This window comes from Schistocerca serialis, chromosome 3 (assembly GCF_023864345.2).
Source record: "Schistocerca serialis cubense isolate TAMUIC-IGC-003099 chromosome 3, iqSchSeri2.2, whole genome shotgun sequence".
NCBI classification, from domain to species: Eukaryota; Metazoa; Arthropoda; class Insecta; order Orthoptera; family Acrididae; genus Schistocerca; species Schistocerca serialis.
The window spans coordinates 480,911,537-480,936,191 of NC_064640.1; the positions used below are offsets into that span (position 1 = coordinate 480,911,537).

Consider the following 24,655-nt stretch of genomic DNA (forward strand, 5'->3'; position numbering starts at 1 on the left):
CCCAAAACAACGACACGTATATGAGAATGGAGGCACTACGCATTGTGTTTTACTATGACAAAATATTGAAAGAGCAATGAAAAAAAGTTGGGTGATTCGGCATTCAAAATATTTGAGTCACTATGCACTTCATGAAATTTACTTAAGCTACTGTAAATGGACACACGATCAAATGCATCTCCTGTGTGTTCATTTTCTTTGCTTCGGGATAAAAATCTACTTTGATCTAATACTGAACAGAAACATTTTAATGACCGACTGAATACAGCCAAACAGACTCAAGATGAACATATTACACATTTCAAGTGATTCAGCATTGGGCCGGCAGCGGTGGCCGAGCGGTTCTAGGCGCTTCAGTCCGGAACCACGCGGCTGTTGAGGTCGCAGATTCGAATCCTGCCTCGGGCATCGATGTGTATGATGTCCTTAGGTTAGTTAGGTTTTTAAGTAGTCCTAAGTCTAGGGGATTGATGACCTCAGATGTTAAGTCCCATAGAGCCATTTGAACCATTTTGTTCAGCATTGTGGCGTAAAAGCTTAAGTTTTTCTATAGTAACAATAGCCTTCCTTACGCATACTACGTCGTCAATGAATGATCATCTTGTGGACTTGCAAACACAGCAATGTGGCCATGCGACAAGAAAGAAAGGAGGCTGGTCTACTACTTCGTCGACGTCGAGCTCTTTATAAACAGAGCACTAGCTCAGATGGGGAATAAAGCGGCCGTTTTCTGTTCATGGAACCACTCCCGTATACTTTTTAAGTGATTTGGAGAAACCACGTAAATTTACATCAGCATGGCTGCACCAGGATTCGAACCCCGCTTTTATCGAAGGCCAGTCTTACTTCTTACCCGACGCTGGTCCTCGCTCAGTCGTATGCTACGATTGGTCACGCACCCAGTGAGTCAACAGAGAAAGGATTATCAGATTAGACAAATGGAGCCTCCATCTCTCGAAATGCTGAACATTTAGGATGGTCGAGAGCTGCCGCAGTGGAGCGTATGGATGTTAGTACGAATGGTGTGAAATCTACCTTCGGCAAAGCTCTAGGGGCAGATATACGCTTGGTTGTCAATGTGACAGTAGACTGGGCGCTGCCAAAACGCTACCTATTCTATGTAACACTCAACATTCGTCATCTGTAAGTAGCCGTCAAATGAAAAGAGACAGGTGAAAACAAGCAACTGAACTCGCTTTTATATTAAAAGTAATCTCCATAAGTGTTAATACATTTATCCCACTGTGAGACAAGACGGTTACCTACGAAATCACTTTGTACCCATGCGTGCACCTCTTCGAAGCAAATCGACGGCCACCAATGATTTCTTGCAGGGCTCCAAAAAATATAGAAAACAAGTGAGGAGAGATGAGGACTGTATAGAGGATGTGGAAGGGCTTCGCAGCCAGACTTCAACCGCGTAGTCGAGACTACCTTGGCAACACGTGGGCAGGCTTTATCTTGCAACAAAATAATGCCGTCCGTCAACATTTCTGGGCATTTGGACTTGATGGCGCTCTTCAATTTTTGCTAAGTGTCCATATACCGCTGTGCGTGATTTGTGGCGTCGTGGTCCACAAAAATCAATAAGCAGCGGACCTTTGTAGTCAAAGAATAAGTTCATCGTGACTTTCGCGGAGTTGACGTGCCTGTTTCAGCTACACTGTAGAAGTCGCAGTTTGTGAAGACCCATAGCAACTGGTTTAATTTTTAGAAGACCACACGTATGATACATTAAAAGACACCTAGCGCACAGTATGACAGGAATCTTAAAATACGAATACGAATTTCGGAAGCATATGATGTCAAGTACCTTACTAAACAATTTCTAACACTAACCTATCTGCTTTATAAACTCTATGCGAGGTTCCGACTTAACCTCTCGTCTGACAATAGTATGTGCATGTAGGAAAGTCTATGTTCAATCCAACATTACTGTTTATGAATATTTTAAGTACCCTGTTGCTGATCGCGATGAGAAATTTGCACCATAATTGATGATGATGATGATGGTGGTAGTGGTGGTTTGTGGGCGCTCAACTGCACACCGTAACTACCTCTACATTGGAATAGTTCCCTTCAAAAATGACAAGTGAAAGCAGCAGGCAAAAAGCAGTGTCACTACCTATTTTTGAAATGCAGGGGGGTTATAACCATACGGCGTCGATATATATTTGGAGATATTAGGGGAGGAAACAGGAAGAATATTTGCAACAGTCATCTAGCGTAATATCGGATACTATCGCACCGAACACCTGGGGATAAATCTTAATTTAAGCTGTTGGAATCATTAGCTCCCTCTCTAATACGGTCGAGCAATCAATTATAAAACTACTTAAATTGTAATTCTTCATAACGCTCGGGAATGCAAAAATCCTATCGTCTAAGGATTATCACGAATCCTCGCATTAACGACCGTCAATCTGCACATACTTACGGTACCAGTAAGCCCCACAATATTTTGAAATATCGAATTCACATGCATAAAACACCTTCAAACATCTGATTCCTTTACAAATGAATTAAATCACTGTGTTACATATTTTACGTTAAGCATGTAAGCGAGAAAAAAACTAGGAAAGATTTAAAATTGTGCTCAAACTTTTTTGTTGGAAGTTTTTAAGTGTTGTTATTCCCAAATCCTGGATGAATGAAACCGGGTATTTGCCCCCCGAAAGACAATTTCAAACCATAATACGTGTTTTATTATGTTACACTTTTAACACAGAAACATACCTCTTAAGGAGCAGATTATAACATTAATTTTTACATTCGGTCTATAAACTACGTGAAATATTGAAAATCTAATTTTTATTGTCCCTGGAAACCTTAAGATACGGACCTGAAGCTGTTCTGGATTACAGAATAGTCGCTAAGTTATATAGAGGATGACTCGGCGGTGAAGCTACAGACTTTAAGGGATGATGGAGAAAGGTAAATGTATGAATATGAGGTACGTGAATCTGGCTCGGAAACGACCGAGTCTGAAGTTATACGCGAAAATCGTTCTGATACTTCTGACATTAGAATACATGTACCGGTACTGTTGTAGCTAAGATTGTAGGGTACGCAACTTACAGAGATGGTAGTATGGGACGAAACAAGAGAAAATGGCTAGTAAACATGGGCTCTAGACTGCGTACCTTAACAGCTATGAGCAACTTTTTATCTTCGCTATGTGAAACATCTACTCTACCCCGTAAGTGCCAATAGCTCTTAAGGTATCCATTTTGGAGCCCATATTTAGTGGACATTTTGTTTCGGTCTATACCACCTCGCCCAAAAACAAGTAAACCGAAGAGTTTGCAGTACAGGAGCACCCTCTGTTGAGTTTGGTGACTGCCTGGGGAACGTGAGTGGTCTAAGCAGTGAAGTACAGAAGAAGTGGTGTTACAGTTGGGGATTTTTTTCGTGGTTAGGATGTGGTTCCCTCACTGTGCTTCAGAAAACGCGAAATGTGGAAAGATATGAACGCATTTTACAGCGTTGTGTTCTGCATACAGTAGATGGACTGTTGGGAGAGTGACTGATTGTATCAGCATGACAATGCGCCCTGTCAAAGCAGCATCTCTGAGACAAAGGTTTGTGGGCAATAACATTCCTGAAATGAAGGAAGACAGACCTGAACCCAATGGAACACCTTTGGGATGAGTCGACTTCGCTCCAGATCCCAGCGTCCAATATCATTACCTTCCCCGTTTCGGCTCTTTATGAATAATGAGCAGCCATTCCTCCAGAAACATCCAGATGCCTGATTGAAAGTGTCCCCTGCAGATTTCTAACCGTCACAGAGGCAAATGGTCGACACATCCTAAATTAATGTACGGATACTTCTGGGCAGATAGCGTATTTGATTTGAAAGTACCAACATTTTGTTTGTGATTATAATCCTGCCAATTATTAACAGTACTGTCAAATAGAAGAGATATAAGCATTGTGAAATTTTAAGTTAAATAAGATAATATTTAAAAGCGCAGGGTATGCATGATAAAGAAACAACATTTTTTTTCTAAAGAGACAATACATAATATGATTTTCGATGTTAGGAAAGAGTATGCATGATGACAGAAAGAAAAGCAGGATTTAAACATTTGATCAACTATAACTAGTGCAATACGCGTATACAAAAAGGTATAGTGTAGAACGTTATGTCGTCCACTGGTGGCGCTATTCTTCCGGCAGCAGAATGTTTACGTTGTTAGTCATTCGCATGGACTCGTCAGCGCGGTGTGGACGGGTAATACAACACCTCGTTGCCGGTAAACTGAACGTTTGCTGTGAACGGCGAGGACTCTACGGGTGCAGATAGGCCTTTAGTTAATGAGCAATTAAGTCTCCAGGAAGACAGGGCGCAGATTCCGTATACCTGTTTTGCAACGATATGCGAAGAATTGCCCATTCATACAGCACACGTACCTATCGCCACTCATAGAGGGCACGCATCTCTCTCAACGAATCCAGGACAACTGCCTCGAGATACCTGTGCAACCCTTTCTCTTTCCTTGGAAATGTCATTTCTTCCAGTCGCCAACTACATTCCAACATTTACCTACAGCAAGGCTTAGAGGCCGTAATGTCACAGGATTTGACAGCTCCGACTCCAGCCCGCATCCAGATTTCTACGATACCTTTTTTCCTTGTGTAGAGCTTTTGGTAAAGCGTATCATTACCCTTAGCTGTCAATTTTGTCGCTCAACAGTACATCTCCAGACTATCGCAAAAGCGTTTCCGGATTTGGCGGTCTCTCTGCCGCGCGAGCAATGCACGTCATCAAAGATTACAGAGGCGCCCGCGATGCCCACTACTATAGCATTTGTGTATTTCCCAACGGGACTGCCCATCGCGCGCATAGATTTATTAATAGCATTATCATTTGATTTCCTCTTTCTCAATCCAAACGGATTGCCAGCTCCATGTGTGCCTGCAGACGGGTATATAGGTCTTCGCATATGACGCCTCTTTATCGCGAACAATAAAGTTCAATTGCTTCACGAATAGGTAAGGGTAGAAAACTGTATTTGGTTAGCAAGCGTAGCGATGCTTCAGTTTCCATGGCATCCACTTTGAGCTTAGCATCAAAGGAAACAGTCCTTGCGCAACCATGTTCAGTGTTAACAGTCGACCATAAATGGACTGTGTAAATTTCCGCGCTTGCTGTGATATGAAAAAATACAATTGTCGTGAGAGAAAAAACAGAATCGTTGTTGGCACAGAGATGTAATGTCGGAAGATCAAGGGCCTGATACCTTCATTAAGCTTTGATAACACTCCCCCTGCAACACACTCCTACAACCAGAAACTGTCGGTAGGCACTAGAATGTTACAGGAAGCTACTGCTGACCTTTATCACGATGCACAACCAGAAAAATAATTTTCACTTAAAAATGGCATGTTCGAAGGATCATTCATGTTTGGATATTTTTTATTACTATCTCGCTTCGGAATAGTAACACAACTCTACGAGACGCTTGCAACCACTGTAGTACAGGAAAGCGCAGTCCGGCACCTGAAAAATTTCCACGGACACAGAATTTTTATCTGAAATAAGATAAAGTTGACGGCACCAACCGATAAGAAGGCTACGAAAAAGCGCGAGCATGTTCCAGCATAGCTTATAAAACAAGCGCTGAGATAACGCTTTCTTGCGTGGGCTATCTATCCATACTAATGACGGGCTTGCATGAAAAACAGCGCAAGTGGTTCAGAAAATTTAAAGACTTCAGGTAGCGTTTTTCCATCTTTGTTGTTTTCTTAATGCGTAGCCTCAATGTGCGTTGCATTAGTCAACATTCGGGCGAGAATATCTTAGTATTTTCGAAAAAAACTGCCAGTACTTTCCTCTGTTTCTCGCACTCAAACTAAACTATTCTAAACTCACGTAAAATATTTCTAATCCTGAAAGTTTCAGTTAAGTTTTTAGAATAATCCTTTGCTTTTGATGGGAATCTTATTTTTTCATCTCTATTAATGCATACGCTTTACTCAAGGGCCAAATCTCATTCCTCTGGACACGCTGAGTGCAGCAGTCGCTAACTTACAATCTCTAGGGGGTCTCCAGCTTATAATCCCCCTATTCTGATTGTTCCAGTATCCTGAGTGTCAACTCAAGGCTCATGAGTCACTTCTACAAGAACTAACGAGCGTATGGTCTGTACAACATTTTCAGAAGTTGTGATATTGCCTTGGACTCCGCAAAGTTAGGGTAAGTTTTCAGTAAGTTACTACCTGCCTACCAGGAATGACTTAGTATTCCACGTGAAGGATTGTTCACAACCGAAAACTGCCAACTCTGCTTTTGTTTCCACATTATATATAATGTGGAAAGTGCCATTATTAAATAAGAAGCAGTAATGCTACCTACTTAATATAAGACGAACTATGATTTAAAGGCGCGAATAATTGCTACGGTTTTCGGAAGACAGCATTGCCCCTCGACGACGTAAACTACTTGCCAACGTTGCACGGTATATCTAACAAATATTTTGTGAACGTACAAATTTCGGAACCCATGTTCAACTCCGAGCTTCGTTCGATAGTTATAGAGGCAAAGAAATGGATACGGCTTTCAACAGGACCACGTCTCATACAGCACAAAGACTCTTCAAAACCAACTTTGGTTTCATGCCGTATTTAACACTTCAGAGTCAGATTCACGGAAACTGTATGCCCTCTATGTCTAGAGTTGCCATACTTGTGTCTTGCCGCAAAGTCATTTTTTTTAGCAGAATAAAAGTAGTGGGCGAAATGAATCCGTCAGTACCCCATTCATAGAGTTCACTATTAATAGGGGCTTCCATTGTTTGATATTATCTAGACATCTTCAGAAAATGCTGTATCTTTATTGTTGGTTCGTTCTGAATCATTTTTCCTCCTTTCAGATTTTAAGAAAGCCTGTAACACATTAACACTTTGTTAAACGACACGGAAACGCGACAAATCTAATAAAAATGCGACTACGTATACTTCGTTTCTTTCTAGTTATGTGAGCTATTTATTACTGTATAGGATTGACTTCTAAAACTCAAGATCTCATTCCTATATAACGTCCCCAAAATTTATCGACCATGTTTTAGGATCCAGTTAATACCCGAATCGCTTCTGTGAAACTTTTAGTGAAACAGCGGAAGTAAATACAATTGACATGATGACGCACTTGCTTCATTATTACAGTTCTTTGTAAAACTGCACTACAGCGAAAACAACTATGATCCATAGTCGAGTATGTTTCGTACTCTTTAGTTTGGGATGGACCCTTCCAGTCTTAGAGGACGCAGACCATACACAGAAGCATTTACTTATATAAATTATTTATATATTTATATTCTAAATACCATCAGCATGTTGCTTCGCATGCATATCAAACCCCATGTTTCCAGAAGCGTGGTCTCTTTGGTTTCCAGATTAGATAGGAATTGGCTACACATCTAATGCTTATTCACTCATTGTTAACTGCAGTGCCAGTGGAGCACTAAGTATGCAGCCGATTGTTTCAGAATACGGTACTCGTTGACAAGAGCTCACCCTATAGGAAACATGACATTTAATTGCCGCGAAGTTCTTAACCATGCTCCCACTTTTCAAATGCCGTAAACCTTACCGCTAATGAAGAAATATGTACTCACCACCACCACGAATGCAGAAACCCAGGAGGTTCGCCTAGCGTTATGTTTTTCTCCCATCGGATCTGGAAAACAAGAAGAGAGCGTTAGCAGGGGCCGCCAACCCACGCTCAAAACCTGTATTGATTTTTGCGGACGCGCAGTCCCTCGCCAGCTGGCTGTCTGTAGGGGTGCTGCCCCAGGCTCAGCTGCGCCAGTCACAACTGCGCTCGTACAAATACATCACTTACCACTGCCACTGGAAAGGTGTTGTCTGAACTGAGTGTTTATCAATTCTGTATTACGTATCCTCCTACAAATTTTGAAAATGCTACAATAATTCAGAAGGTCATTAATTCTTTATCATGGCTTGACGAAGGCATATTTAAATACCTAGGAAAAATTTCGCTATTAAAAATTACTTGAAAGTCAAGCTCAGTTAAACAACATTGTATAATGTGAATGAAAAACACGAAGGCGAATCGCAGTTTTACATTTTATATAGACTGACGGAAAAAAAATCGCAACACATGCGACATAAACGAAAGTTGGTAGATGGGTTTCTACCCATCAGGTTTGCTTTAAATACACGCGGAATCATCCATGCATTCAGTTGCTGTTTTTCATGCTCACTTTGATTGGATTGAACATCGACCTGCTTCTCCGCAGTTTCGTGATACCACGGGGGTAGCTTCCTATTGCTCCTGGTCTTCAGCGCCCCATTAACACTATAGTATTAACGTTCCCTTTAAATGTTTACGAAATTTTACTTTTTATGGTAGACAGCGGGAAACATTCCCGATGTTTCTGCAATTCTTTATGGGAAATCCTGTGTACGATTCATATTAACAGGGTGCCTTTGCTGGGTGAAAACCTTAAATGTAACCTAAATGACAGAATATCCTGTCACATAATTTCAAATTAACTGTCGTTAAATTCCTCTATTATTGCTCCAAGACGCTATTTGTAAATTCCCTTTAATACGGAGTTACTACCATGTGCTTTAGAGTGTCTTCTCCGTTTAAAAGCTGTGAACTCACTGTCAAATATATTATGGATTATGGAGTGAATCTATGATCATACTGCTGCATCGTAACCCAGCATGAGCAATTTTTAGAACAAAAACGTGATTGGAAATTACGTTTTTCCTCATGTCCTTGACGAGCCGAAGAAACCGTTAACTTTGGAGCAATCCGATTTTCTCTACGAGTCATGTTTGACTCCTGATTGCCATGGAAGGCATTTATTTCAAGGACGACGTGAGAACACTCAGTTCATCTGGGAAACGCGAAAACGTTGTTCTTAATGTTTGAAGGCGATATGAACTGCGGTCTGCCGGCCGAAGTGGCCGCGCGGTTCTGGCGCTGCAGTCTGGAACCGCGAGACCGCTACGGTCGCAGGTTCGAATCCTGCCTCGGGCATGGATGTGTGTGGTGTCCTTAGGTTAGTTAGGTTTAACTAGTTCTAAGTTCTAGGGGACTAATGACCTCAGCAGTTGAGTCCCATAGTGCTCAGAGCTATTTGAACCATTTGAACTGCGATCTGGTAAGTACAATCCAAGAAAGTTTATAAACGATGGCAAGCAAACATTCGCCCTGGTTTACTGGTGACATTCGTAGAATATTCCGAAATCAAAGATTACTACACTATCGCTAGGAGGGGGACTGCAGGGATGCTAACAAAAAAAGTTAATCTTAAGAAGGGCTATGCGTGAAGCATAGAATAGTTTTAAGTCAAATCCTGGGGAAAGATTTACCAGAAAATACTAGGAAATTCTGGTCATTCGTAAAGTCAATGAACAAATCCAAACCTTCCATTCAATATCTCGCGGATCCGTCCAGTGTCGAAACTGAGGACAGCACAAAGAAAAAAGGAATTTTCAATTCCTTATTAAAAAATGTATTTACTAAAAGTATAGGCATACTAACCTACCAATGCTACACCGCCGCACACTTACAAATTGGCTACGGCGGCATCAGCATCCCTGGCAATGATAATTGAACTATTAGGGCAAGTCAACTGCAGACGACACAGATGGCAAAGAAGTATGTGAACTGTTTATTATTTCAAAGTAATCGCCATAACTTACTGCATTTGTCCCGCTGTGAGGCAAGACGGTCAATGCCTTCACGGAAAAATGTTTGCGGTTGTCTGCAGAACCATGATTTTACTAATGCGCGCACCTCTTAGTCCCATGTAAATCACACCACAAATGTCTTTCTTCAGGCCTCCAGAAATATGGAAAACACATGGGTAGAGATTGGGACTGCATGGGGGATGTGTATGGGCTTCCCAACAAAACTTTTTAGTCAAAATAACAGGCACACCAGCTCGAAGAAAGTCATTATGACTTTTTTCTTAGACTGCAGGGTCCTGCTACTCGTTGACTTTGTGAAACACTTAGAAAAAACAGAAGCGCGTCATTAAATCCAAACCGCCCACGAATGTTGACGGACGGCATTCTGTTGCGGGATAATGCCCGCGTATATGTTGTCAAGGCTGTCTCGAATACGCTGCAGAAGTTACACATCCTCCATGCAGTCCCGATCTCTCCTATTGCGTTTAACATATTGTTGGAGCCCTGAAGAAAGACATGGGTGGCCGTCAGTTTGCTTCGGACGAAGAGGTGCATGCCTGGGTACAATCATGGTTCCGTGGGCAACTGCAAACATTTTTCTACGAAGGCATTGACCGTCTTGCCTCACTGTGGGATAAATGTAATAGCAGTTATGGCAATTACTTTTGAAATAAGTTTCCTTCTTTTTTCCGTATGTCTCGTTTTCATTTGATAGCCCCTAACTGATAAAGGGAACAAGTCACTTGGACTTGAAGGAATTCCAATTTGATTTTACATACAATACTCCATGGAACCAGCTCCTTTGCTAGCCCATAGTTACAATCACGTGAGCAGCGAGCACTCCAGTGTGACTGGAGACTCTTCTCCAGGTCATTCTTGTACACAAAAAGGGCAATAGATAGGATGCACAAAATTTTAAATCAACACTGGTAACGTCCTTCTGTTGCTGGATTATAGAGCAGACACACTATCAGATCAATGGTATCCGGACACCCAAATGTAATGCTGAACTGACCATTCAGTATCACGAAAGGGGAACCCACCAGTATGAAAGGAGACAGGGAGAAATGTGTGTTAACAGTAGAGAAGCAATAACAGCAGAATGGTCTGTCAGGAGAGCTCAGTGAATTCGAACGTAGACAAGACATTGAATGTCACTTATGTAAGAAATCCGTCAGGGACATGTCAACCCTTCTAAAGCTGCCCATGTCAACTGTTAGTGACGTGATTGTGAGGTGGAAACGCTGAGGAATGACCACAGTTTAACCAGGACCACGAAGATGTCATGTACTGATGGACAGGGGCCATCTAGTATTGCAGAATGTGTTGTAAAAAATCAAAAGAAATTAGTGGAAGGAATCACGCTTGAGTTCCAAAGTGCTACCAGCAGTCCAGCTAGCACAATGAATGCGTAGGGAGTTAACGCTACATGCAGAAGGATATGAACACATTTTACAAAAGAGTGTACTGTGTACTGCAGAGTAACAGTTCAGAGATGATGACTGACTGTATCAGCCTGACGCTGCACCCTGTCGAAACAGGGTCTGTGTGGCAGTTATTTGTGGACAGTAATATTCCTGAAACAGACTGGCTTGCCGAGAGTCCCAACCTGAGCCCAATGGAACACCTTTGGGATGAGTCAGAATGTTAACTTGAATCCTGGTCCTAGCGTCCAATATCACTACCTTCTCTGGTTTTGGCTCTTGAAGGATGGAAGGATAGACATCCCTCCAGTGATATTTAGACACCTCACTGCCTGTGTCCCCAGCAGACTTCCAGCCGTCAAAGGTGAAGGGTAGGCACACACCATATTAATGTCCACTAATTGGGTGACCAGGCACTGTTAATCACATAGGGCAAGCACAAAAATTATTATGATGCTCAAAGAAAACAAGTACATCTCAGAGAATTGGCACAAATTTAGAAAAACAGTTGTGTGCAACACAGCTTGTTCCATTCATGGAGGTCACCTTGAAAACAACAGACACAGGGGAAAAAAATAGGTTTCTTCTCTTCAGATTTTAGTACCACACCGTAAAAAATCTTCAGCTAGTAACCAGGATATGATTGCATGAAGTATCTTCACAAAAATATGATTGGCTGGAGGAATATTTCACTAAACAAGTCCAGTACATTGTACTGATCAGTGAATGTTCCACAGAGAATAAAGTACAATTGAGTGTCCCCAAAGAAAGAATATTGTTAGTTCTAATATTTTCAATATCTGTAAATCATTTAACCAGCAGCACTAAGTTTGTTTGCCAATGATGCAGTAGTGGATAGCAAGCACTATCACTGGAAGATCCTATGGAACTGCAGGAAGACCCTGACAAGAATTCCACTTCGTGTAATGTCTGGCAGCTGACCTCAACTGTGGGTAAATTTTACATAATGTCTATAATAAAGTGAAAGAGCAGTGTAATATCTAATTACACGGTTAGTGGTGAACACCTTTATCCCTTCACATTATGAAGTATTAATGGTAATATTAAGAAACAATATGAAGAGGGACAATCACGTGAAAACTATTAGGGAGGCCAAATGAAAGACATAGATTCGTCGGAAGGATTTAGGTGAAGTATGGCACATCAAATAGAAATTGCTTTAGTGCAGACAATTCTTGAGTAGTGTTGCTGTGTTTGGTGTCCATCTGAAGCAAGTATGTCAGCACATACCAAAAAAATTCAGAGGCACACTTATATAATCCTAACAGCTCAGTATGGCTCATATTATAGTGTAACAATAATGCTTGGAGAGCTTAATTGGGCAGCTTTGGAATAAAGATGAAACAGTTCTCACAAAACCCTTTTGGGTAAATTTAGAGAACTTGTATGTGAAGATAACTGTTCAACCATTATGCTGGCACCAACATATATCTCTTAGGGATCACGAGGAAGAGGTGAGAGAGATTACAGCCTGAACAGAGGCATTTACACAGACATTTTCACCTCACTCAATACAGGAATGGAATAGGAAGGTGTGGAAGATCACAGTGCCCTAACGATGTCTGTAACTCTCATCGATACCACAGAAGATAGTGATGTCTCACTGCATACTGCAATAATGAATGGGAGTTGCTGGTGAAGCCACAACCTGTCTCCCAGCTCCACAGTGCCACCACAGAGGCCGATATACAGCTAAGCAGAGAAAGGCTAAGCCCAGTTTGTAATGTCTGATCAAGAAGACTACATCTATTTAGGACACAAGTTACTCATGTCTTGGATTGAACTGTCACTGTAAACTTTGCACTTCCAGAGAAGAGTTAAGTAAATGTGCATATCAAGTGCTGCTTTAATATCCAAAGACAGTTACAAATATTCAGCACATGCCTTTGGAAATGGATTTTATTAAGTTAAGTAAATAAAGTGAACTAATATTTCATATGTTGTAGTTACACACCACAGTCTCCCATACCAATCAAAGAAACCACAGTTATACCGGACGATTGCAGTTTCAACAGGACATAACAGAAAGAAAATTTATAGTTCTGGTATGATGTAGCCTTCACTTTGCACTGTACAGTGGCTTGCAGAGTATTCATTTAGATTTAGATGTATTAGGAAGTTTAATATACGTGCATGAAAAATTAAAGGAATAGTAGTGAATTTTTCCCAAGATTTGTGTGCGGCGTTTAAGATATCAGTAACTATTGTAAGGAAGTTATTTCTACCACTATTTCTATAGATCAATGAATATAACAGAAATACACACAGGCCTAACACATGTTATCAGAATAACAAAAGCAGCCACTTTGTATCTGCAGTGACAAAGTATCTATTGTTGCCTGTGGTATTTCGGGTATAATTCATTGTGACAAATTAATTTGTTACACCCCTACAGAGATAAATGACAGGAATGATGACACTTAATATAGAGGCCTCAGCCTAAACTTTACTATAGATACAACAAGGTGCAGAACTAGAGATTATTGAAGACTGACAGCTTTAAAAGGAAATCTGCGTTGTTTACATTTAACAACAGTGGTGAGGCATATCAACTTGTTTGCATCAAAAAACTTACTGAGAAACAATATGACCTAGATTAATTGCATTTTCTCTGATAAAAAAATCAGCCTCAAGCAAAAGTAATAAAAACACAAAACCCTATACTGCACCCATCATCATAGAGCCACGGCGATACAGTTGGCAGACACACATTTAATACTCTCCTTGTTAACCAGCAACAATGCGCTCTGCATAAGCCAGGGACAATCTGTAAAAAAAAGTAACTAGCAAAAAAAACTCTTCTTCATACAGTGTTCAGTACTAACACCTTCACAAGTCTATTAGACACTTGTCCCACAGTAGCTAGGCAGTTTGACCAGGCTGCATTGATTCCATTTCTGATGTTTTGTGCATCATTTCAGATATTTTCAGCTGAGTTGAAGTCCTGTGAGTTTGCAGGCCAGGCCAGGTCTGCGACTGCTCCTCAATGTTCTTCATGCAAATGCTTTCAGTACAGAGAATGAAGGAGTTGTAATTTTTGGCTACAGAGCAGGTAATGCTTTGATCCCCATTAAGATGACAGACAAATGCAAACATTTGATATTCTAGCTACCAGTAACACCACTCCAAGAACTCATTGATAAAGTTGTCAACAGCTTCTTCTCAACCTGGTGGATCCAGGGTTGTTTGTGTAGCAGTGTTAATCTTTGGGCTTTGCCTACAGCTGTGTTTTTATATGTCTTTACATGTATATGGATTGGACTTCTCTTTGTGGTACTGTTATCTGTGTGCAGTTTCTCTGTTTTGGATTTGCTCCTTCCTTCCAAAGTGCCTCATCTCTTAACTGATGATGGGTCTGATGCTTGCGTGGTGGATGTGGGGGCCACAACTGATCAACAGTGTTGACTTCTGGTTGATGAGCAAAAATAATGCTCTAATGTGTTACATTGTTTTCTTATGGATGTCAAAGTGATTCTTTCATGTGAGCTTCCAGTAAAGGATGACTCCCCCTAGGTCTTTTGTTGATAGTACATAGGATGTGCTTGTTGAAGATGTCAGTGGTGTTGACATCTGTTTGGTGTCTTCTGATAAAGATCACCCCTCTTTGCTCTTCGTAGCATTGAAAGCTATTCACCATTCTGCAGCCTACTGCTGTTATGTCCTGGTAAGCTTTCTGTAGTCTTGTGTGTACAACAGTTAGCCAAAAACTTGTGGTGATGAGCACCGTATCAGCAGCATACACTGTTTTGCTGATCCTCTGAGATGTGGGGTTTCTATTGTATGAAATGTACAGAATGGGAGCAAGGACACTTCCCTGTGATAACTCAGCATGGAGATATATATATATATATATAGTGTGTGTGTGTGTGTGTGTGTGTGTGTGTGTGTGTGTGTGTGTGTGTGTGTGTGTGGGCGCACGCACGCTTATGCGTTGACACTCCATCCCCTACACGGGCAATGAAAGTATGATGACATAAATAGCTGGAGGCGAGCAAGACTTACAATTAGTAGGGTGAGAGCTCCGACTGAACACCTTGAAAGCATGCCACGGTGCCAAACACTGTCAAATGCTTTTGATACATCCCACTGAAGTATTCCATGTTGGCAAAAGCAAGTATCACATTCTGTCCTGGGAGCGATGTCTTCTTCTAGGTTCTTGTTTGCAAGGATGACTGATACACTGTCTTTGATCAGACGGAGATGTCGCTGATTGGTAGTTGCTGAGTTGTTGAGTGAGTGTGGTGAAGGCTCATGGGGCAGAATCATTACATGCTGTAGCTGCCTGGTCAGTGAAAACAAGAAAGAATATCTTCTCAGATACTTTACTCAGTGTTACAGTGTAAAGCCAGTGTTAGCACACCTGTTGGTAATGATAGAGAAGAGATGGCTGTGATGAGAGGTCAACCAATCTCACACTGGCAGACCTGCCTCCAGGACGACAACGTGACAGCAGTGGCCCCTAGTTGAAGAGGACATAAGTGCCCCACTCAACTGGTGGAGCCCACTTTGATAGCAACTTCAATGTTAGCCACTTCGTTAGCACATGCATCATAACCTCTATCAATATTACTCTCTACATAGCACAGACTCATATTTATTCTGAAGAAGACTGATTGTTTTGTACGTCGCCCTCTGCTTGTGACACATCTATCAAAGGTAAGTAATTGTATCTTGTCTCATTGTAATAAAACTCATTAATACGAGTTGATTGTTTGTCTAGTGAACAGAGCATGCAGGATTCCTAGACAAAACACTCAGCGTGGGTAGCAGGTTTACTTATTGGTACTCACAGTTAGCTGGTTCTGACTGTTCTTTGCTTGTGTTAGGTACAAACATGCTTCGATGCGTCTATGTACTGCTTCTGCAAGACAATAATGTTGAAGTGTCTGGTAAGGCAAGCTACAGTTCCTTCAGGGAGTTACTTGAGATTTCGGCCATTAATTTTGTCGCATCCTGCTGCCTTGGTTGTCGTTAGAAGACAGAAGTGGGAAGTCATCTCACATTCTGTCATGGGAGCAATGTCTTCTTCTATTTCTTGTCTGCAAGGAAGTCTGATACACTGTCTTTGATCAAACAGAGATGTTGCTAGTTGACAGGCCAATTGAGGGGTTGAACATTGCTCTCAAAGGCTTCTGCCAAAGTATTTGCCTTGTTTGCTTGTGTGTCTGCTGGTCACCAGGGTGTGGTAAATGGTGGAAGTCTGTCTGGTGAACGCTCTATGATCCAAGATGGACTGTCAGGTTCCAGGATGCAAACTTTTCTTCCCATCTTCTAGCAAGAGCGGTTTGTGCTACAGAAGATTTATGTGCCACTTGGTGGCTGGGTGAAGAGTCTTGTGCTACTCCCTGCATAGATGATTTCGTTTCCTGATGAGAAGGATTACCATAGGACATAGAGCTGGAGTAGTAGTACTGGGAATGTAGTTCAGCAGAGTGGTGAGTTGGAGACAGTTGATTACCATATTGTTATTGTTGACTGCATCTTCCAAATTAGTGTCATCAATTAGCACCGCAGCAATACTTCTGGAGACATGTTCTCAGAAGTGATTTCAGTTTGTCTTCCTGGTGTTAAGATGTGGGTGTCGAGGTAGGCTCCATCATCGAACTGGAGGCCACCGAAAGATGGCCTGACGGGAATTTGTGGACAATGTTGGTGTCTAGAAGTCAGTTGATGCTCTTGAGGATGGTTATGTCAAGGATATCCAGATGACTATCAGAGATGGTACATTCATCTGGCCTGAACACTTGAGCATGACGTCACTTTGTAGCTCACTGTAGTCTTCGTACACCAAAGTTAGTGATGTGGGAATTTCGTTCCTGGTTCCTGGCACTGAAGTCTCCAGCAATAAAGACCTTGCCCCGAAGTTGCAGAAGGGCACTTGCACCGTTGACTGTCACTTGTCCCTTTGGCACTCTACACACTGCGACAAAGGTAACTACCATTGGGTGGTTTCTATTATGACAGAACTGACCTTTATAATATCAGTTGTGGTGAAGTAACATGGTGATTAAGTATGAATTCTTTCACACAGATCGCCATTCCTCCACCATGCGTCAGTCTGTTATTCCTGTAATGTGCATAGTTGACAATATTTACTGTTAGCTCAGGCTTCAGATTGGTTTTGATGACTAAACAGACAGATTTGAATCTGATGGTGGGGCAGGAAACTGAAGTGCAGGACGGGAGGGAAGAGATTGTTTCCATCCCACATCACTGTGTGTAGATTCTGCAGTCTTCTAAAGTCGGCCATGTTTGAGGTGCGTCTCCTTTTATATCGGTGCAGTGCTGCATCTGATGGCAGCTTGGTTGTTGGCCAAAATGACGTTTGGCACATTGTCCACGATCGTAGCTACAGCTTATAGCATTTCGTTCATCGTTCAGATGTCCTGAGGAGGGCGGCGAGTTCTGTTGCTGGCTGGTAAGCAGTGGGTTGGCATGCTTCAAGCCAGTTTACAGATGGTGGTGCAAGCTCTTCTGGTTTTACAGGAGCTGCTGCAGGCGTGCTTGTGGTGATGGTGGCTGATGCACAAGCTGTTCCTGTATATCAGTGAAGTGAAGATCGTCCCTCATGGTGAGGTCGTGTTGCTGCGCTGGCTGACGCACAGATGTGGTAGGTGTGGCAGACGCAGTTTGGTCCATTCTGGACTGGTTTCTTCTAAAAGTCCTCGCCTGGTGCATCTTCTGCGTTAGTGGTTTGAGTTCTCACTGGCCACAGCGTGTGTTTCTGTGAATCTAGCATCCTCTGCAGCTTGTGGGACAGATTTGTTGAAGTGCATATTTCACTGGTTTGTCTCTATGTGCACTGTCTATTGTGTTCTGTTGTCACTGAGGAGGAAAGCCAGGAGTGGAATCTTCCGTTCGAGCCACGCATCATCATTCTCTGCACTTTGGTAGTGACAAATCCGATGTCTTCAAGTACTGCCTTGACCGTGTCTTCTGTCGTCTTTATCTGGGTTTCTCGAAGATCAACTCTTCACATCTTGGGTTTTAACTATGGGAACATTAAACACCATATATTCATCGTCCCAACCATGTTGATAACATCAATACAGTCTGTCCCAGTGATAAGCCTAAGCTTCAAGCTGTCCCCTCCAGTGTTTTGCTGTTAAGTCCGACTTACAGATGGCTTACCCTGTTGTACAAGATTCTGTATTCTTCTGGAAACTCAGTACAACTGGTGGCAGGTTCTGTCTAGCACTGGGTGGTTTTTCTTCTTCTTCTTCTTCTTCTTCTTCTTGTTTACAACTTGCTTCTTTTCCTGGTGCTTCACAGTCATCTACAGCTACCAAAGTGTTTGTTGTCTCCACTGGATGGGCGAGTTTTTTTTCCGTGGTGGCCTTACGAAAGCTCCGTCGCTAGCCGTCGAAGAACGTTGTACTCCAGTTGTTGTGGTTACTGCTGGTAGTTTTCTTCCACTAGCTGGAGCAGAAGCTTCTATTTCCATGACTTCATTGGAAGAATCCAAGTTTAAAACCATATTGTCGTCCGTGTGCAAATGCCGGAATGTCACCAAATCGTGATCCTCCTTACTTTTCCCGGTCGTCGTCGTAGCAAGCCCCGCCAGACGGCGACCGGCAGACTACGACGGGACAACAGCCTTGTTCGCCCTTACGTCTGCGACATCGGGCGCTCGAACTAGAACCGGTCATCATTTAAGTAAAACATGGCAGAGTATATTCCGGCGTGCACCAATCTTTGCACACCATCCTCCCGGAAGACTTCCGGAACACGGCGTCGTGTACTTGGAGAGAAATTTTATTCTTTTGACCACACGACGAAAGCTGTCCTGCATGAACCACTACTTTTGTGTTTACAGACTGCAACTGGACAGGAGTGTGCGGGTCTCTTGTGTGCAATTCACTCCGAAGTTTGTTTTGAGTTGAGCGGAAAGACTAGCGTTAATGTCCTATAGTGATCTCTTACTTATTGTGAAATAGTTTGTTCATTTTTGCCACGTTATTGGCAAAGGGCACCAGTGAACTGTAGAGTTCATTTCAATCCATGGCTATATCTGTTCGGACTGTCTATAGCCTATAAAACTTCTTTGCCGATAGCTGCATCAAAGCATGCTAGGAGTCAAGAACAGGTCTTTAAATGGTTGAATTCCGTCCCAACTCTGGGCACTGTCTAGTTCGCCATGTCCATGAGCCTCAAGTTACTGTACGTGCCTTAACGTGCCCCATGAATAAACGTCTGTTCAGGAGTGGTTGTTGCTGTTTGTTTTCGTCGCCGCCGCCGCCATCGCTTCTGTCTTCCCTCTTCCGGAGACTGGTTTGATCTAGCTCCCCCCGCTGTGTGAGCCTCAGTACTACTGTAACCACCATCTATTTGAGCCTGCTTTCTATAGTCAAGCCATTGATTTCCTCTATAAATGCTAGGGACTTCACTATTTGGACAATTCATTGCGACATTTACATACATAACTCCACAAACTACCCGCACTGCTATTTGATTCTAGAGGTGATCTATAAGATAATGAAAGAGTAGAACGCCAACTACAATTTTCCATACAAACTGACAAAATGTTTGGATTTGTGTCCCAACATTCTGATGATTGCGACGATAGGTGGAAGTATGAGACGAACCAGGTACTATATGCAATAATATTCTGATACGATACAATTTGATTATATTCCATTTGGCCATAAGAGATTGTTACGAATAGCTGTTACAGTCAGAACTTCACTGAGAGAAACCTTGAAAATGTCTTACCTCTGACAGAAACGTTTGAGCCGCCTTCTGCGCACCAACATGAAGCAGATACTCGTACACGTAAAGAGCTAACCTGCAAAACAAAAGGAAAACATTACTACAGCGGAACAACAGAACAATGACATGCTGCAGTTCTAACGAATTACTGGCGGGCATATCTTCCAAAATTGCACAACATGATGTGATAAAACGAAAATTACCATCTGCGTATCCTAACGCAACACTGCTTTCTACCCTATAACTCAAAGTGAGAGCTTAAGACTAAATAATTATTTTGTACAGCCTTCACAAACTTTCTAGTTGCACATCGAGCATTACAGTTTTTAAAGACCGGTAACGTTTCCTCAGTTTTGGTAATGGAAAAGGCGGAGAGGTCAAGGTACCTGAAATATGTCTAATACATTGGTTCTAGCTCCTTGTACTCCCTAATGTTTTATGGTTGCTTTGAGAACATGTAATATCTTTCATGCAAAAGAAGTCCAACGGGGTATTAAGTCCTGATAATTTTGTCCTGAAGGAAGAAGGGGGAAGGAAATAACTTTTAGTAAACATCAAGGAACCTACTTCTCCGTTCCCCTGCATCTCTATTTCCAAGTCTTCGTGGAGAGTGCAGAATCGCTAGTTTAAATTTCACAGGAATATGCACCACCAAAAAAACCATAACCTTCACATTAAAGCAACAAGAACCCGATATAAGATGTTATGTTGCCGATTTCTATATAACAGACAAACATTATGTATAATAAATACTTCAAACATAACGCACTCAATATCAAGGGCCTCGACTGATTAAAATAAAAATAACTGAAGAAGAAAATAGTTTATTTGTGTTTGTGTTACGTCGGGAAATACCACAAAATCTAGCAGAAATTTTCCTAGGAAACGAATGACTCGGAAATAAGATGATAAATGATCAGAAATATCTACATACATATCTACTACCGATGACGTGTCTCAGCTGCAGAATTTAGTTCGTGGATGGAATGGATTATGAATTTCTGTAATGTGAGAAAATCAATCGCCTTTTCCTTAACCAAAATATGAAACGATTCTGTAAGTACAAACATTAATCTTGAGGACAATATGAAAATAGCGAAACATAAACTAGAATGGTTGAAAAATGATTTGAAGCCTTTTCCTATAGAACGAGTTCAGTGCCTTGACCACGACAGCAATTCATACAATAGTCTTTCAACTTAGTCTCAAATCTAATAATTTCGTGCAGAAAATCTACTCAGACTTATCACTAGGTGGATATGGAAAGGTTCACTTCGACAAGATGTAAGACAATCGTCCAGGAGAAAGCATGTGAACCTTTGCTAGGGAAATAAATGTTTCCGTTGCCAGTTAGTTTTGCTTGTGATACTAAGACGGTGCCATCCCTGTGGCCACTTATTTTTGTGTTGTGATGACATGTCGCACAGCAATACACCAGGGCATTTACGTCACCAAGCAAATACCGATTTTCACAAGTGCGAATCTGACCAGGGAGTAAGTATTTCCAGTAGTCCGTCCATAAAACCAGATGGATCTCTGACGGGATTTATATAATCTATAAAACGCAAACATCAGTAATATCCGAAGATACTTCGCAAAAGACAATACTTATTGGAAAACATCCATTGACAAATACTATGTAATCTAGAGAAACAGAACCACCACAAAACATTTTGTCAGAGTGCAGAGGGAAACATAGAACAAAAAATCGGCATATCCATTAAGCTATACAAGAAAATCACGTACACGAGATAAACGTTGACAGCAGTAGAATCGTTCTGCCATCAGCTGCAAATGCTGGTTCTTTGAAATTCCTCAATAGCATTTGGCGAAAAGATCACCTTATCCGAAGAATTTCCGTTACATTTTCGCAAGGATCGGACGGACTGGTGACCAATTTAGCAGCACGTCACTAAACTGCTACACTCTGATCAAAAGTATACGGATACCTGGCTGAAAATGACTTACAAGATCGTAGCGCCCTCCATCGGTAATGCCAGAATTCAGTATGGTGTTAGCCCACCCTTAGCCTTGATGACAGCTTCCACTCTCGCAGGCATACGTTCAATCAGGTCATGGAAGGTTTCTTGGAGAACGGTAGCCCATTCATCACGGAGTGATGTATGGATGTCGGTCGGTGATGCCTCGCACGAAGTCGGAATTCCAAAACATCCAAAGGTGTTCTATAGGACTCAGGTCAAGACTCTGTGCAGGCCAGTCAATTACAGGGATGTTATTGTCGTGTAACCACTTCGGCACAGCCTGTGCATCATGAACAAGTGCTCGATCGTGTTGAAAGATTCAACCGCCATCCCCGAATTGCTCTACAACAGTGGGAAGCAAGAATGTGCTTAAAACATCAATGTAGGTTTGTGCTGTGATAGTGCCACGCAAAACAACATGGGGTGCAAACCTCCTCCATGAAAAACACGACCACACCATAACACCACTGCCTCCGAATTTTAATTTTGGCACTACAAACGCTGGCAGATGACGTTCACCGGGCATTCGCCATACCCACAACCTGCTATCGGATCGCAACATATGTACCATGATTCGTCACTCCACACAACGTTTTTCCACTGTTCAGTCGACCAATATTCACGCTCCTTATACCAAGCTAGGGGTCGTTTGGCATTTACCGGCGTCATGTGTGGCTTATGAGCAGCCGCTCGACCATGAAATCCAAGTTCTCACCTCCCGCCTAGATGTCATAGTACTTGCAGTGGATACTGATGCTGTTTGGAATTTCTATGTGATGGTCTGGACAGATGTCTGCCAATTACATATTACGACCCTCTTCAACTGTCGGCGGTCTCTGTCAGTCAACAGACGAGATCGGCCTGTACGCTTTTGTGCTGTACGTTCCCCTTTATTGTCACTTCACTATCACAACGGAAACAGTGGATTTAGGATGTTTAGGGGTGTGGAAATCTCGCGTACATACGTATGGCACAAGTGACACCCAATCACCTGACCACGTTCGAAGTCCGTCTAATACGAAAAACTTATGTTTTTGGGGGTGCCCGGATGTTTTTTATCACATAGTGTATGTCTACCAGTAATCCGACCAGGTGGTAATCCCAAACACTTCAGAGCAAGTCGCACAAGCATTCTGTACGCGGTATCCTTTATACCCCACACTTTCTCCAAAACTCCGAATAAACTGCTATCTGCCATTCGCCATTCTTACAAATGACCAATGTGCTCGCTCCATTTCACCTATTTTCGCAGCGTTACGCCACGTAATTTACTCGAAGTGTCTCTTTCAATGCACATACCAGTAATATTATATTTGAAAACTGTACCAGTTTTTTTCCCCTCCTACCTGTTCGTATTAACTTATCTTGAGCCACATTCAACGTATGTTCTCATTCATTGTACCAAATAGCAACTCGGTCCAACTCATTTTGTATTCCACTATATTCACTCGACAATATTTCTGCACAAAACAGCACCATCATGAAACCAAAGACTGCTGTCCACTTTATCCAACGGATAGTTTACGTTGACTAGAAATAGTAGTCCTATCGTACTACACTGGGCCACTATGGACACTGGCTATGTCTAACACTTTGCTGGTCAACATAGCGTGGTCTAGCAAAGTCTTCACAAGCAAGCCACATCTTTGTTAGGGTACACAGTAATATAATGACAAGATATTTCCAGAAATTTAGGAATAGGGAATATAGATGTCGGTCTGCATCCTTGGTTCGCATGTGAAAACTGCGAATTGTTTGGAAAGTGATTCTTTCTAAAGTCATTCTCGTTTATGGACAAAAGGTTTTCTGTATCTAGGAAACTTATCAAACTGCAAATCAGAACAGTCGAGGATGTTTCAGCAGGCAGATGTGAACTTTATTCGTCTACAATATTGCGAATCTGCTCTTTTCTGCAGGAGAAACCTGCACTTTTCTCCAGACGTGCACGAGATTCACGATGAATGAGAATTAAGAAGGGCCAATGCAACAGAGTACACGCTACGAAAGCTAGTTGGAAAGTCATCTGTGTTGTGCAACTTACTTGTTTTCAACTGATTTGGTTACTTTTAAGCAGCAGCGATTTTCATTTCTATTTGATGAGGTTGATAGGTTTGTCCGCGGACGACGACGACGATGATGATTATTTGGATTGAGGGCGATCGACATCATGGTCACCAGCGCCCTGACAAAAAATCACACGCTAACCTCATGAGTGGGGACGAAAGCTGTCCCCCCCCCCCCATGCGGAGTAGTTTATAATGTATTAAAGTCTGCCGCCCTTCCCCACCAGTTTAGGAATGCGACCTGACAGTTAACAAAATTTCACCACCCTTGTAACACTTGGATTGGTATCTGCGAGGATCGGGGGAAGATCTCCAACGAGACTGAGGGCTGCCCTAATATCAGTATATAGGACACACGTAGCCACAATACGCTGAACTGAAAGCGGCACGCTACAAACTTCACAAAGTGGTGGATCCTCCAGCCGGAGGACGAAGTCATGTCTCAAAGGGCTATGCCCGATGCGCAGTCTGGTAAACAGAACCTCCTTCCAGCGGCGAGGCTGACATGAAGTCCGCCAAGCCTCTGTGGTAGATTTGAGCGACCGCAGTTTGTTGTCTGCCACCTGCAACCATTTACTCTCCCACTGACGCATAATGCATCTGTCAGAGAATGAGATGATGGTGTGTAACGGGATGGTACATTGATGGACAGCACCATCCCAACATGCTTCCTTGTCGGCTTTGTCGGCCACGTCGTTGCTCAGTATCCCAATGTGGCGGCGGTCGAACGATGGTAACTTACTATAATCTTCGAGTGTTACCGATTTTTTTAACCGTGAGA

At 42.2% G+C, this 24,655-nt stretch overlaps 1 protein-coding gene across 6 annotated transcripts in view; it reads right to left on the reverse strand.

Annotated features, from left to right (window-relative positions):
* Positions 1-24,655, reverse strand: part of LOC126470368 (single-stranded DNA-binding protein 3) — a 377,943-nt gene that overhangs the window by 280,030 nt on the left and 73,258 nt on the right. For all 6 annotated transcript variants that reach the window (XM_050098180.1, XM_050098178.1, XM_050098175.1 and 3 more), the window contains exons 2-3: positions 19,833-19,905; positions 7,623-7,684 (exon numbers count right to left, since the gene is read on the reverse strand). In XM_050098180.1, the coding sequence (XP_049954137.1) occupies positions 7,623-7,684; positions 19,833-19,905 (135 nt within the window). The remainder of the gene's footprint in view (positions 1-7,622; positions 7,685-19,832; positions 19,906-24,655) is intronic.